The sequence below is a fragment of the Penicillium psychrofluorescens genome (genome assembly GCF_964197705.1).
Source record: "Penicillium psychrofluorescens genome assembly, chromosome: 3".
Classification (NCBI taxonomy): domain Eukaryota; kingdom Fungi; phylum Ascomycota; class Eurotiomycetes; order Eurotiales; family Aspergillaceae; genus Penicillium; species Penicillium psychrofluorescens.
In genome coordinates, this window is record NC_133441.1 from 3,665,329 (window position 1) to 3,678,353 (window position 13,025).

At 51.9% G+C, this 13,025-nt stretch overlaps 6 protein-coding genes across 6 annotated transcripts; 3 read left to right on the forward strand and 3 right to left on the reverse strand.

Moving 5' to 3' along the window:
* Window positions 1-156: 156 nt before the first annotated feature.
* On the forward strand, window positions 157-1,968 carry PFLUO_LOCUS5507 (mRNA splicing protein; the record flags this gene model as incomplete). The annotated part of the gene is made up of 2 exons (XM_073782960.1): window positions 157-303; window positions 367-1,968. 2 exons carry the CDS (start codon window positions 157-159, stop codon window positions 1,966-1,968), a joined length of 1,749 nt encoding a protein of 582 aa, XP_073639563.1.
* Window positions 1,969-2,213: 245 nt separating this feature from the next.
* PFLUO_LOCUS5508 (Heptaketide hydrolyase ayg1) lies at window positions 2,214-3,736 on the reverse strand (the record flags this gene model as incomplete). The annotated part of the gene is made up of 6 exons (XM_073782961.1): window positions 2,214-2,319; window positions 2,375-2,448; window positions 2,497-2,629; window positions 2,690-3,438; window positions 3,490-3,564; window positions 3,644-3,736. 6 exons carry the CDS (start codon window positions 3,734-3,736, stop codon window positions 2,214-2,216), a joined length of 1,230 nt encoding a protein of 409 aa, XP_073639564.1.
* A 747-nt stretch (window positions 3,737-4,483) lies between these two features.
* PFLUO_LOCUS5509 (actin nucleation center) lies at window positions 4,484-5,361 on the reverse strand (the record flags this gene model as incomplete). Its single annotated transcript, XM_073782962.1, has 2 exons — window positions 4,484-4,521; window positions 4,587-5,361. 2 exons carry the CDS (start codon window positions 5,359-5,361, stop codon window positions 4,484-4,486), a joined length of 813 nt encoding a protein of 270 aa, XP_073639565.1.
* A 635-nt stretch (window positions 5,362-5,996) lies between these two features.
* Window positions 5,997-6,672, forward strand: PFLUO_LOCUS5510 (Pituitary homeobox 2; the record flags this gene model as incomplete). Its single annotated transcript, XM_073782963.1, has 4 exons — window positions 5,997-6,051; window positions 6,105-6,160; window positions 6,212-6,253; window positions 6,313-6,672. The coding sequence occupies 4 exons, from the start codon at window positions 5,997-5,999 to the stop codon at window positions 6,670-6,672; spliced, it is 513 nt and encodes a 170-aa protein (XP_073639566.1).
* Window positions 6,673-6,964: 292 nt separating this feature from the next.
* PFLUO_LOCUS5511 (Multicopper oxidase abr1) lies at window positions 6,965-9,461 on the reverse strand (the record flags this gene model as incomplete). The annotated part of the gene is made up of 5 exons (XM_073782964.1): window positions 6,965-7,019; window positions 7,076-7,147; window positions 7,199-7,654; window positions 7,706-9,072; window positions 9,126-9,461. 5 exons carry the CDS (start codon window positions 9,459-9,461, stop codon window positions 6,965-6,967), a joined length of 2,286 nt encoding a protein of 761 aa, XP_073639567.1.
* A 1,805-nt stretch (window positions 9,462-11,266) lies between these two features.
* On the forward strand, window positions 11,267-12,877 carry PFLUO_LOCUS5512 (uncharacterized protein; the record flags this gene model as incomplete). The annotated part of the gene is made up of 3 exons (XM_073782965.1): window positions 11,267-11,323; window positions 11,372-11,781; window positions 11,902-12,877. The coding sequence occupies 3 exons, from the start codon at window positions 11,267-11,269 to the stop codon at window positions 12,875-12,877; spliced, it is 1,443 nt and encodes a 480-aa protein (XP_073639568.1).
* Window positions 12,878-13,025: the final 148 nt, after the last annotated feature.

The window sequence follows — 13,025 nt, forward strand, 5'->3', positions numbered from 1 at the left end:
GAATCCACGATCTGCACCAACTGGCGCACGGGTGAGTACGGTCGACCACCCACGCCCGAAACGCAGCTGCCACTGCCCGGCCTCGAACAACTTTCTTCTTCTGCTCATTTTCCAACCCCCAACTGGACAGCACCTTGTCTGCTAACGAGTTCCACAATGAGCTCACTCGCATCAGGTCTTTTCAAATCCCTTCCCAAGCCCAAATACACTGGCGAGGAAGAAGAGCTACCGGCGCACGCGCAACCCCGGGGCCCGCGTGTAGTGGGCGCCGACCAGCTCGACGAAACACAAGTTGTCCTACGGGTGAGTTTATATCGCGAGACTGCTGCAATGAAAGGACTGATCACTCATCAAATACCCTCGCAGAGAACTGGTCCTCCCCCCTACGGAAACCGTGCAGGATGGCGACCGCGGGCGCCCGAAGATTTTGGCGATGGCGGTGCCTTTCCGGAAATTCTCGTCGCGCAATATCCCCTTGACATGGGCCGCAAGGGGACATCATCGACTTCGAATGCGCTAGCCGTGCAGGTTGATGCGGAGGGCAAAGTCAATTACGATGCGATCGCGCGGCGCGGACACGGGGACAACCACATTGTCCATGCTTCGTTCAAGGATCTGATCCCGCTCCGGCAGCGGGTGGATATGGGAGAGGTTTCGTTGGATCGGCCATCGGAGGAGGAGGTCCAGGAGCAGATGGAGAAAACCAAGACCGCGCTGGCAAACTTGGTCGAGGGAGCTGTGTCCGCGCAGAAGCCGAAGAACGTCAAGGGCGGAAAGAGGGCAGAGCCGACGTTTGTGCGATACACCCCGGCGAATCAGATGGGTGACAACACGAACAAAAATGATCGCATCATGAAAATCGTTGAGAGACAGCAGGATCCGATGGAGCCGCCCAAGTTCAAGCACAAGAAGATCCCCCGTGGCCCGCCATCCCCTCCGCCTCCGGTCATGCACTCGCCGCCCCGTAAGCTGACCGCCGAGGACCAAGAAGCCTGGAAAATTCCGCCTCCCGTATCGAATTGGAAGAATCCGAAGGGTTACACGGTCCCCTTGGACAAACGTCTAGCCGCGGATGGTCGTGGACTGCAAGAAAATACGATCAACGACAAGTTCGCCCAGTTCGCAGAGGCCCTGTTTACAGCGGACCGGCACGCTCGCGAGGAAGTGTCGCTCCGAGCTCAGATGCAACAGAAGCTGGCAGAGAAGGAGAAAGCACAGAAGGAGGAGCATCTTCGACAGCTGGCACAGAAGGCACGCGAGGAGCGCGCCGGTCCCAGCCAGCAGCGCGCTTCACGGGCAAGATCAACTTCTCAAAGTGTCAGCCGCAGTCCGTCTCCATACTCTTCTAGGTCAGGTTCCCCAAGTGGTGACGAGGCAGCACGGGAACGCGAGGAGCAGCGCCGTGAGCGGCGCCAGGAAGCTCAGCGTCAGCTTCGCCAGTCTCGTATGGGTGCTGAGCGTCGCATTCAGACTATGGCGCGAGAGCAAAACCGTGATATCTCCGAGAAGGTCGCGCTGGGCCTGGCCAAACCGACGCAGAGCTCCGAGTCTATGTGGGATTCCCGTCTATTCAACCAAACTAGCGGTATGCATGCCGGTTTCAACGAAGACAACCCCTACGATAAGCCGCTGTTCGCCGCGCAGGACGCCATCAACAGCATCTACCGTCCCCGAGCGCAAGTCGACGCCGACGATGAAGAAGAAGCCGGCGAGGGTGAAATGAGCAAGCTCCAGAAGACCAACCGATTCGAGGTTCTAGGACGGGCCAAGGAGGGTTTCAAGGGTGCTGCTGATGCAGAGGAACGCCAGGGCCCCGTTCAATTCGAGAAGGACACCGCCGATCCGTTCGGTATCGACAGCATGATTGCCGATGTGACTTCAGGAGCTGGTCAGAAACGCTATGGTATTCAGGAAGCTGAACGGGATGACCGCGGCTCGAAGCGGGCGAGAGTTGAAGAAGATGATTAGGCTTGACTGTTTGTGTGTCGATATGAACTATATCATTTCCTTCTTTGTCGGCTGGGAAAAAGCTATTCTGAATGCATTGCGGGCGTTTTGGCCGTGTACACCACTTTCATGTCAAATTGTGCCACGGGAATCCTCTTGGATAAGACGAAAGTCTACGGGGTGGATTGTTGACAAGTACTTATCCATTAAACACTAACTATCAATCTGATAATTTAACACCGATACTCCGAATTCATCCCAAACGATTAGTTCTTCAACTCCGAAGCGTTAGGAGAAAGCACATCCTCCAGCCATTTGTAGGCAACCGGCAGACTATCCGGGTATCCCATGTGCACGAGGCCGTTGAAGAATCTGTTAAGTGGTCAGTCAGACCATGTTCTTGCCGTTAAAATAAATTCTCTCTTACCGTCCTTCTTTGGGCCCGCCGTGGCTGAAGAGGACCATCGAGTCCTCAATGGGTACAACGCCGTCGTTCACACCCTAAGCTGTCAGCATGGAATTTTCAAATGGTGAACATGATAGACATACGTTGAGCATCAGAAGCCGGCAGTTCGGCTGGTCAACAACACCGGTCTCGACGAGAGAGAATTTCTTCTGCGCGTTCTTCTCGAAATCGGCCACATCGGCGTAGCCGAATTTCTCTGCGAGACAGGGAGTGAGTCTGTTCATGTGTTAGTAAATCCCAATGTATTCCATCCGATTTCTGATGAACGATACTCACGTAAAAGGATATTCATGGTCATTGACGCGGCTCAACCACTCGCTATCCAGGAAGTAATGAGAGCCCGGACCGTGAGCAACAGATCCAGCCAGACGATCACGGTGCGTACAAGCAGCGCGAATAGCATAGAAGCCACCCGCACTCAGACCCCAAGCCGCGACACGGGTCATATCGAATTCAGGCTGCTGAGCCATGTACTCCAGAACGCTGGACCACAGCCGATCAGGCGACTCCGGGTCCGCGGGATCAGCAGGCGAGTCCGCAGTACCAGGAATCTCACAGACAACAGTCGCCCAGCCGCGACCAATGATCTCGTGCGTGCGCTGGCTATTGTCAGGACGGTAGCCATCCAGTCCCGTCATCAGCAGCACAACGGGCACTTTGTTCTGCGCGCTGGCTTCCTCCGGCAGCCTCACGTACAGCGGGATCTGAGCGCCGTCTTTGCCCGCACGGCGTGCATGCGGAATCACCACTTCCTTAATGGGAGGGCTCCACAGCGAGGCTGCTTTGAGGTACAGATGCTTCTGGCGCTCGAAAGCAGCGCGCTTGATAGATGTCTCGGGCTTGGTCGACGGGCTGACGTAGGGGAAGCGCGAGATTCGGAGAACCACCGCTGCACGACGGTACAGGTCTGATGCCCGGTCCTTTTTGCCGGCGCTCATGGCTTCCGCGGCTTCGTTCTCCAGCGCCCTGACGGTGGGCAGGAACGCATTGGTGTAGGCGTCCGTGAAGGCATCGTTGATGTTCTCCTATAAACAGTCAGTATTATGTTGAATGTACCAAAACATAGTCCAATGTACCGCAATAAGCTTCTGAAAGATGGGCTCGAAGTCCTCGTACATGCCATCGTGGAATGGATACACGGATTTCTGGCACTGAGGGCGCAAGTTAAGGTTAGTTTTATCTCTTAAGCGAGCCTACTTAGCAGGACAGGCAAAGGCCGAATGCACATACGGGGAATTTCCACTTGGTCTCCCAGAGGGCCTTGATAGACCCCTTGTGAGGGTAGACTGTGTTGAATTTGTCTCCGAGAATCCACGGCGCCATGGTGAGAGTAGAGTGATGGTTTTGGTGTGAGACGATAGTGTACGTGTGTTTACCAGTTGCACTATCGACGATCAGAGACAAGAGGTATTATAAGCGGCATTACCATTACCAATAGTCTTACGGTTCCAAATGTCTACTTCTTCTGGTTCGCTGGTAACGGGAATCTGCTGGGCCATCTGACAAACCTCGGATGGTGTGATGAACGAAAACAGCACAGTAGCTTTTCAAATTACCACCGAGATAAATTTTGGCTCATCCGGTCTAGGTATTTCTTTTCCGCTTTAAGACTGACAAGATACTGATTGGTATTGGCGGTCCCCGAGCCAGTGGCCCTGGCTTTGACTTCCGAATCCGGCTTCCATGATGATTGCAAGGGGCGTGTCTGATCAAAGAATTATGGGATTTCCCACATTCCTGCATAAATTTAGTGCACAGGTGTAGACGTATTACTGTGACTGTCTGTTAAGATTCAAACCGTCTAAGCAGGCTCACCCAAATCACAGTCCCGTGATCGTCAAGCCCTAATTCAGGAACAGGCGCTCAAAGTACAAACTAGCGGGACGAACACAATATGATCGGTCTACTTAAACTCGTTCAATCTCAAGTAGGTATTGAGAGGAAATATCGAAATAATTATGGAACAATTATACAATGTCGCAATTTACTCCGGTCAACCCTTGTACATGTCGAGCTATACAACTCTCCCGTTGACTCTGGATACAACAAGACCTGAACACAACTACCCCCTCAAATGTTGGCACCACCATTCAACGGCAAAATTTGACCTAAACAAAATTAGCCGAGTCTCAATCAAGGGGTTGAAAGAAAGGAAAGTCAACATTCCACTCACCGTTAATCCATTCCCCGGCGGGGCTAGACAAGAACGCCACAACGCGGCCGATGTCCGCTGGGACACCGCAGCGTTTGAGCGGGCTGCCGTGGGCGAGGGCCTTCTCAATCTCCTCAAGAGATGAGTTCTGATCGCAGCCCGGCGCATAGCGCCATGAGTTGCTGAGCCACATGTCACTCTTGACGCCGGCGGGAGCAATCGCATTGACGGTGCAGCCCTTCTTGCCGAAATCCGCCGCGAAGCAGCGCGTGAAACCCTCGACAGCACTCTTGCTGCCAGCATACAGGGCATGGCCCGGAACACCAATGCCAGCGGCGATCGAGGACATTAGCACTACACTTCCGCCGGGCTGGATGTAGTCGTAGGCGTTCTTGGCGACGAAGAACTGGGCGCGGGTGTTGAGATCAAACACTTCGTTGAAGTCTTCCAGCGATGTCTCGTTCAATGGCTTGAACTTCTCAGTTCCCGAGTTCGAAACAACAATGTCCAGCTGTCCGAAGTGTGCGACAACCTGTCGGAACAGGTTCTCAATCGCCTCCAGCTTTGTCAGGTCTGCTTGGAAGGCGGCGCCACGAGCACCCATTCCCAGCGCCTCGATATCTTGAACGACATTTTCAGCGGCCGCTGGGCTGCTGGAATAGTTGACGGCAACAGAGGCACCTTTCTTTGCCAACTCCAATGCGATTCCGGCACCGATGCCACGACCGCCGCCGGTCACGAGAGCGACTTTTCCAGCGAGCTCGGGCTGGGCGGCGTTGGGGTTGGTAACGACCATTTTGATCGAGTAGTTTGGTTGAACAGTGACGTGAGAAGTAAAAACTGAAAACTTGGGACAATTTGGAGGATAATAGACCTCTAATATTGGGGTCTAGTTTCGAAAAGATCTGCAAATATAATCTGGCTGAAATCAGCTATATAGACCTATCTCCATTCCTCGGCCCGGAAGACCGGTCGGATCCGTAGGAGGGACAAGTCCTGCCGCTTGTGGAAACATTTTGCCCATAAGCGAGTAGCTATTGGAGATCCAGACGATTATCTTGCTTTTCTGGGAATTCCCATGTTAATCGGCCGCCGAACAGTGCCTGAAAGCATATCCGTCTCACTCGTTACCGCATGCGGAAAGCAACCACCACGCCACCCACTGCACGGGCCCAGCATTCCCAGCTACTGTATTATCGGGTTGCATTTACATTAGCTGGTGCCAATGAAAAAAATGGTTGCCCAGAATGGCCAAGATCTTGGAAGAATCTTGTGCGAGCCTGGTTCCTCTCTCTGTAAATACGCCTAGCCACCTACCATATCACCTACCATATCACCTACCATATCACCTACCATATCACCTACCATATCATATTGCTGCTATACATTCGTACCTTCTTCTTTTCGATCAATTCTTAAACATTAGTTACTATGTCTCCTGCAATCAAGAACAGCACAGAACCTAATCTGGACATCAGCTTCCCAGGTCCGACATATATATTACGCCCCTATGAGCGATCACAACTAATTGAGGAACAGACTATCTTGTCCTATCCAAACTGGTATTCGACTGGGCTGACAGCTATGATGCTAAAGTACTGTTTACACAATTTTTAGAGAAACCGTCGCTAACCAGAACCACACAGGACTGGGACCGTCTCCGCAGCATCATTGCCCCAACACTGACCGTATGTCCACCGCACCGAAGAACACCGCGTCGCACACTCTAACGCACCTTTTTTAATAGGTTGACTACACCAAAATCGGCCTGAAACGCTGGGACAACATGTCAGCCAACGAGTACATGGCGATGGTGACGCACCCAGGCTTCCTGGGTGACCGCACCATCAAGACCCAGCATCTGCTCGGCCAGACATGGTGGGAGAAGATCTCCGACACTGAAGTCATTGGTCATCACCAGCTGCGTGCGGCGCACCAAGTCTACACCGATATCGATCTGGAGACCGTCAAGCTGCGTGGTCATTCCCACGCAACGAATGAGCATTATTATCGCAAGGTGGATGGGGTGTGGAAGTTTGCAGGCTTGAAGCCGAATGTTAGGTGGAATGAGTTGCGCTTCGAGGAGGTTTTCAAGGGGCTGGATTGAGCATGTCACTGAGTTTCTAGTCAAAGTTAAGGTTATGTTTTGGAGGGAGAGGTGTGTGTGTGTATCTGACTAGCTAGCTCTAAGCCGGAGAAGTAGACAGAATGACATGCAAGGCTCAATTAATCACTGGATTTAGAAGGACCAAATGAAGTGAATGCAGACAACTCGGCATAAATTATGATTATCCTGTGTCTAGTAATGACTGGGAATAATAAGAAAACGATGTATGTACAAGCCTTGCAGAAAACGCTCTTGCAAGGATGACGTGTTTCAAATATCGGAATGAATGACTCTACAGATTTTCGTACTGCTCCAAGTACTCATCAACATCAGGAATATCATTAGGTCTGCATGAATATGTTAGCATGATCGCCTCGCTTGGTCGTGGAGACTTGGTCCTTACTCTGAGTCATGGGTCTTGATCTTGTCATGACCAACCTGAACATAGGCGTTGTTCTCCTTGAAGGGCCATCCTCTAATTAAACAAGTTAGAACAGAGAACTGAGCTTGAATCAATGATGCTTACTCTGTGTCCTCCGAATTAATGATAATAGGCTCATCATCAGAATAAACTGGAATCGGCTCATCATAAGACTGAGCGGGAGCAGGCTCTTCATGAGGAGGTGCCGAGGGAGCTTGAGGAGGAGCAGGCTCTTCATGAGGAGGCGCCGAGGGAGCTTGAGGAGGAGCAGGCTCTTCATGAGGAGGCGCCGAGGGAGCTTGAGGAGGAGCAGGCTCTTCATGAGGAGGTGCCGAAGGAGCTTGAGGAGCAGGCTCTTCATGAGGAGGCGCCGAGGGAGCTTGAGGAGGAGCAGGCTCTTCATGAGGAGGCGCCGAGGGAGCTTGAGCAGGAGCAGGCTCTTCATGAGGTGCCGAGGGAGCTTGAGGAGCAGGCTCTTCATGAGGAGGTGCCGAAGGAGCTTGAGGAGCAGGCTCTTCATGAGGTGCCGACGGAGGATGAGCGGCGTGACAAGCAGCAGATCTGTCATAAAGTTAGCACTATATCAGAAACATTGGCCAGGAAACTACTCACCCAGAAGGAACAACCGGAGCTGGGGGTGGCACAGGAGCAGGGCTCTCCTCCGGAGGGTACAAGGCACCTGAGCTTCCAACGGGCACCTCAGTGTTAGCACCGGTCAGATCAAGGCCTTGCTTGCCAGCGGCGTTCCCAAAGAACGGGGCAGGGTAAGCAGCGCAATCATGTATGTGGTCGGCAGCAATTGGCGTCTCAGACTGCGGGAAAGTCTCCGGAGCCTCGATGATGGTCGCCATCAAGCCACCCATAACGTGCCATTCAATATGGCAGTGCAGCAACCATACACCAGGGTTATTTGCACGGAAACGAATGACAACATGGCCGTGGTTCTGCACCATGATGGTATCACGCCGGATCGGAGTTTCAGACACACTATCGTAGTAGCCGGTGAAATAGCCTCCATCGACAGCCGATCTCTGCAGTACTTGGAACTGGTGACCGTGCAAGTGCCACGGGTGCAGGTTGTTGTGATAGTTGTTGATAACGATTTCAACGACTTCGCCGTATCGAACCACGTAAGGGTTGACTTGGCCATAGACAGCGGGATCAGATGAAAATGCCGGCCCAACTGTCATGGCCGTGTACAGTGATGGGACCTCTTGTTCCAGGTAGGTCTCGTTGTTGACAGTAAACCGAGGGACGCCATTGATATCCCGGGCGGAAGTGTCAAGAACGATTTGGTGATCCACGGGTCCCAGAAGCGGTTCGTGGTCAAGAGGGGTCAGGGTAACATCGTCAACGAATTCTAGGTCATTGAACGACGGAGGCGGAGGCAGGGGCTTAGTCTCGTCATAGACAAGCCAAGCAGTAGCGTTGGGGTTGTAGCCAGGTGGAGCGGGTCGGCCCTCGTAGACGAACATCATATTGACGTCCATGGTGTCCCAGATGGCAAAGTTCTCGCTGGCATCGCTCTTGGTGTGGATCAGAACACTCATGCGCTGGCCAGGGGCAACACGCAGCATCTTGTCTCCAACAGCGTAAGGTTCCGTATAAATGCCGTCCACTTCAACGACCGTCATTTCATGCTCATCGAAGACCCACGCATGACCAGGCCAATTTGATACACAGATGATATGGACCAGGTACGTCGTATCTGGCTTGACCTTGATCTGTGTTGCTGAGTTGTCATTGATCAAGGCGGAGTCTGGGAGTGGTTCAAAACCAGTAACCCCATTAGCTTGCGACTCGTACTGGTTGAGGAGATCCGGCATCTGCTCATGGTACCAGTCACTAAGAGTGATGGTAAACTCATCATCGTACTGGAATGGTGGCGCAGGGTCGTGAACGATGAGAGGGCCACGGAAGCCATCTGGATACTGGCCCATATTGTGCGAATGATACCAGTAGCTTCCAGTTTGCTCAATCTATAGTCGGCTGGTATTAGCATCTTTCTCCCAAATTCAAAACGACTACATACCATAAAGTCATAGCGCATACTCTGGCCCGGAGCAATGGGGCACTGAGTTACCCCGGTACTCCCATCCATGGCACCGCTCATGTACTGATGGAAGCCGTGCCAGTGAATACCAGTAGACTCATTTCCAAGGCCGTTGTACACATCAACAATCAGACGGTCACCGAGATCCACATCCACCTGGGGACAGGGCCATTGGTCATTGATCCCAATTACCGGACGCTCAAATCCATCGGGGGCAGCGTTGACCCAAGTGACATCCCACGCCAGATAGACATCCTTGGCTAACCCCAGTTTGGCGGCCCATGCCGCCAGTAGAACTAAAGAGAATTTAGACATTGAAGCTGTTAATTTAGCGACGAACGAATGACAATCGACAGCTGTATGATGAGGATAGAGATCCTCGAACGAGTGTATAGAGGCCGATGAATCGACGTTAAACAATAATCAAAAAGAATGAAGATAGGTTGTCGACAGTAATCAGCGCAAGTCGGTCGCTGTGTTGGTTGCAAACAGAAGATCAAACTGAGACAAGCTTGACTACTTATAATGGAGAAATCAAAACAATCGACCTCATGATGATCTGCACCAGGGGCTTTCTAAGCATGCTACGGAAACCTGAAAGCAACGTGCGCCATCAGTAGAAGATCACAACAGCAACTGGAGAAAAATAACCAAACAGTCGTTTTCGGCGGAGGAATGCTCCAAGTGGGCTCGGAATGCGGAGAATGGCAACAGGCGAGTCTTCTTGCCGCCGTTCGACGCAAGGGGCCGCATACCAGACCAAGAAAGTCATAAACAAAACAGTCGATCTCAAAAATAAGATGGCTGGCGGTGAGAAGCCATGGTTACTGTTTGCGGAAGCTGTGACCGAAGAGCTGCTTTACTATAGTAGTTGTTTCCTCATCCGGAAACAGGCAAATTATTCTTGTGACTGTTGATCCAGTATAATCCAAATCCTCAGTACCCAATTCAGGGAAAATGCCATTCTATGCAGTATCATCATATTTGGATGTGCTGCTGTCTTTGCTTGGGTGGTTTTCCAAGATGCCCAACAAGGGCAAAAATACCCCCCGGAGAGTCAACACCTTCAGTCAGCTATCGAAGGCTAGATAAACCTGCTGCCTCCGACTGGCTGCCCATCGACTCTGCTTTTTATCTCACAGACACCAAGAGGAAATCACTTTCGCTAACTCACGAATGCCTAGTCGGAATCTCACGGAGCTGTCAGTTGAAAGCGGGGGGTGTAGTAGCCGTCGCAGTGCCTCAAGACGTAAATTATTCTACCAAACGCAAGTCTGCGGAGTAGAAGTATAGATCATCGTTCCTGCAAGTAACTGCATAGTGACAGGAGAGATAAGGCACGTTGTGATGTGTTGTCCAATGCATGGTCGATCTTCCCCTTAATAAACGAAATCCGGGGAAGAGCGCCCGAACATTCATCATTATGACATGCAGCATTTGGCAAGCAAAGCACGAATGATAAATATCGTGCCATCTCCAGCGCTGTTGCCCTGTCCTCAGACACCGGATCCGGCTTCTCCGTGTCCAATCGAGCGCGGCGCTTAGCGCGGGGCCGATCCTAGGCGAAGACGATAAGCACAGGCAAGTGGGCCCTAAGATAAAGCGCAGTTGCATGAAGAGATTGGGTAACTAAATGATAACCAACTGGAAAGAAAAAGCGAAAGTGAAAAGACAAGAACGGCCGGTCACGTTGTCGAGTGAACCTTTTTGCCTCTCGACCGCACATCTTACGTACCTGACTTTTCCTACTTGACTCATCCGCACCGTCTTTGCTCATTCATCCCCAACTGACGCCATAACTTTGCATCTTGCTCTGACTGCGTCTCGTCTACTTAGACAGCATTGTTATAAGCTCAAGGTGCTGTGCCATTGCGCAACGACTCCATCCCACCTGGCCCTATCATCGCTGTGGACAATGGCGTCATAGTCGGGTAGCTAGCTACCGTGTACCGAATCGAACTCCATGCCACCCGGGAACGTTATTGCGCCAGAAAGCAAGGAATAGCACGACCCTCCACACTCGACTGAGTGAGACGAAGTCACCTCCTGTATCGTCAATTCCTCGTCTCGGCCAGCTGTATATAAGTGCCTCCAACCTACTGAAGATCCGTCAAGCAACAATGCCAGCGACGATGGATTCATCCATGACCCTGATCGATGCCCAGGTTAATTTCCTTGTTAGTCCAATGTGATCCTTGGCCTTGCAACAATCTAACAATGACCAGGACGAGAACCTTGTATTGGTGCACATCCCATTGGACCTGTACCCGTACTTCCTGAAGGCAGTACTCAGACTGCTCTTCGATGAGATTCCTCCACACCAAGAAGAGGGATTCGAAGACGAAGATGTGGTCCTCGATGATATCGATCCTAGATTTGGCGGGAGATCGAACGATCAGCCTGCGTTCCTGAATATCTCCATCACCCCCGTGGAAGTCTCTGTGATCTGCCCACGGCGACTAGTCGACAAATACTTTACGCCTCTAATGGACCAACTGGATCGGGTTAATGCCTCGCTGCGATCTCGTGTAGAGGTCAGCGAAAATGATTATATCGCCATGCAGGTTCTCGGACAGGGCCTTGAGGCCGGCAAGCGTGTCTTGGAGCTGACCAGCCCGCTCGCCATGGCTGGAATGTACGTGAGAAGGAGAAACTGTATACTGCACATCACAGAGGATAATACTTACTTTTCATACAGTTCCATCTTTTTCATCTCCACCTATTTCTCAGACTATATAATCGTTCCCTTTCACAGCAAAACAAGCGTGATGTCCGCCCTCGAAAGCCGCGGCTTCCAGTTCGACCATGCAACAGACGCATTCGTCAATAGCCCACTAGGCTCACCCTTGCCGCACCTAGAGAGAAGATTGAGCAACGCCGTTCCCCTGGTAACCCCACCACCATCTACAATAGCGGAGCTCCAATCCCGCACATTCGATAGCCTGCGCAAGCACCAGATCTCGCCTTACGTCAACGACTCACTCCGTCTCGTGCAATGCGCAGCACATCATCAATACAACCGCGAAGAAGAAAGTTCAATGTCCATCCTCCGCGATGCACTAACAACAGTTCTTCTCGTCGATGAGCCGCGCTTTCTCTCTCTCACCCTCCCATCCCTGGACCCTGCCGCGTCACTCCTGCTCGAAAAGCGTCTTCTGCCTCGCTTTGCGAGACACTCCAGTTCTCGTCAGGACTACGATGATGGATCTGGTCTTCTCCTAGGCTCAAAAGAGGACTGTCTTATTCCCATCATGCTCGATCTCAGAGGCCTTCCTCTCGAGGCGACGGGTATCGTCTGCGGTGTGGCGGGTCGTCTCGCGGAGGCGACCCATTCTCTAGGAGGGCACGAAACTAATGGCAACGATAACCATAGCAATAAGAATAGCGCCAACGTCAGCATCGTTGGAAGTCACGGGAGCAGTGTTTTGGGCTCTGTGCCTGCACTCTTCGACACGATCGGAACCCGATTAGCTACGTCTAGCAAGAAACATACCCTCCCTCCCTTGCCACCAACGACACATCACCATCTTCAGCCAGATGTCGATTCCACAGCGGATGCAGTAGAGATCAGCTTTCTAAGCACGGCGCGTGCGGGAACGATTATTGTTGGAGAGGATGAACTTCGTCGGGCGATTGATGCCCTTGAGGCTGAGAAGGGCTGTGAAGCTCGTTTGGAAGATGCGCCGTTGCAAATGGAGAATCCTACTGATGCAAACGTTGAGGTCGTATAAGCGTCTGCAAAAGTCCGTTTGTTTCTTGCTTTTAGTTTTAATTTGTAAATACTTTTACGGTGTCGTTATGTTATCCCCTATAATGGCGCTAGAGAACTCGGCTGACGATATATGAATTGCTACACATAACCCAGTGCTTCAATTCTGA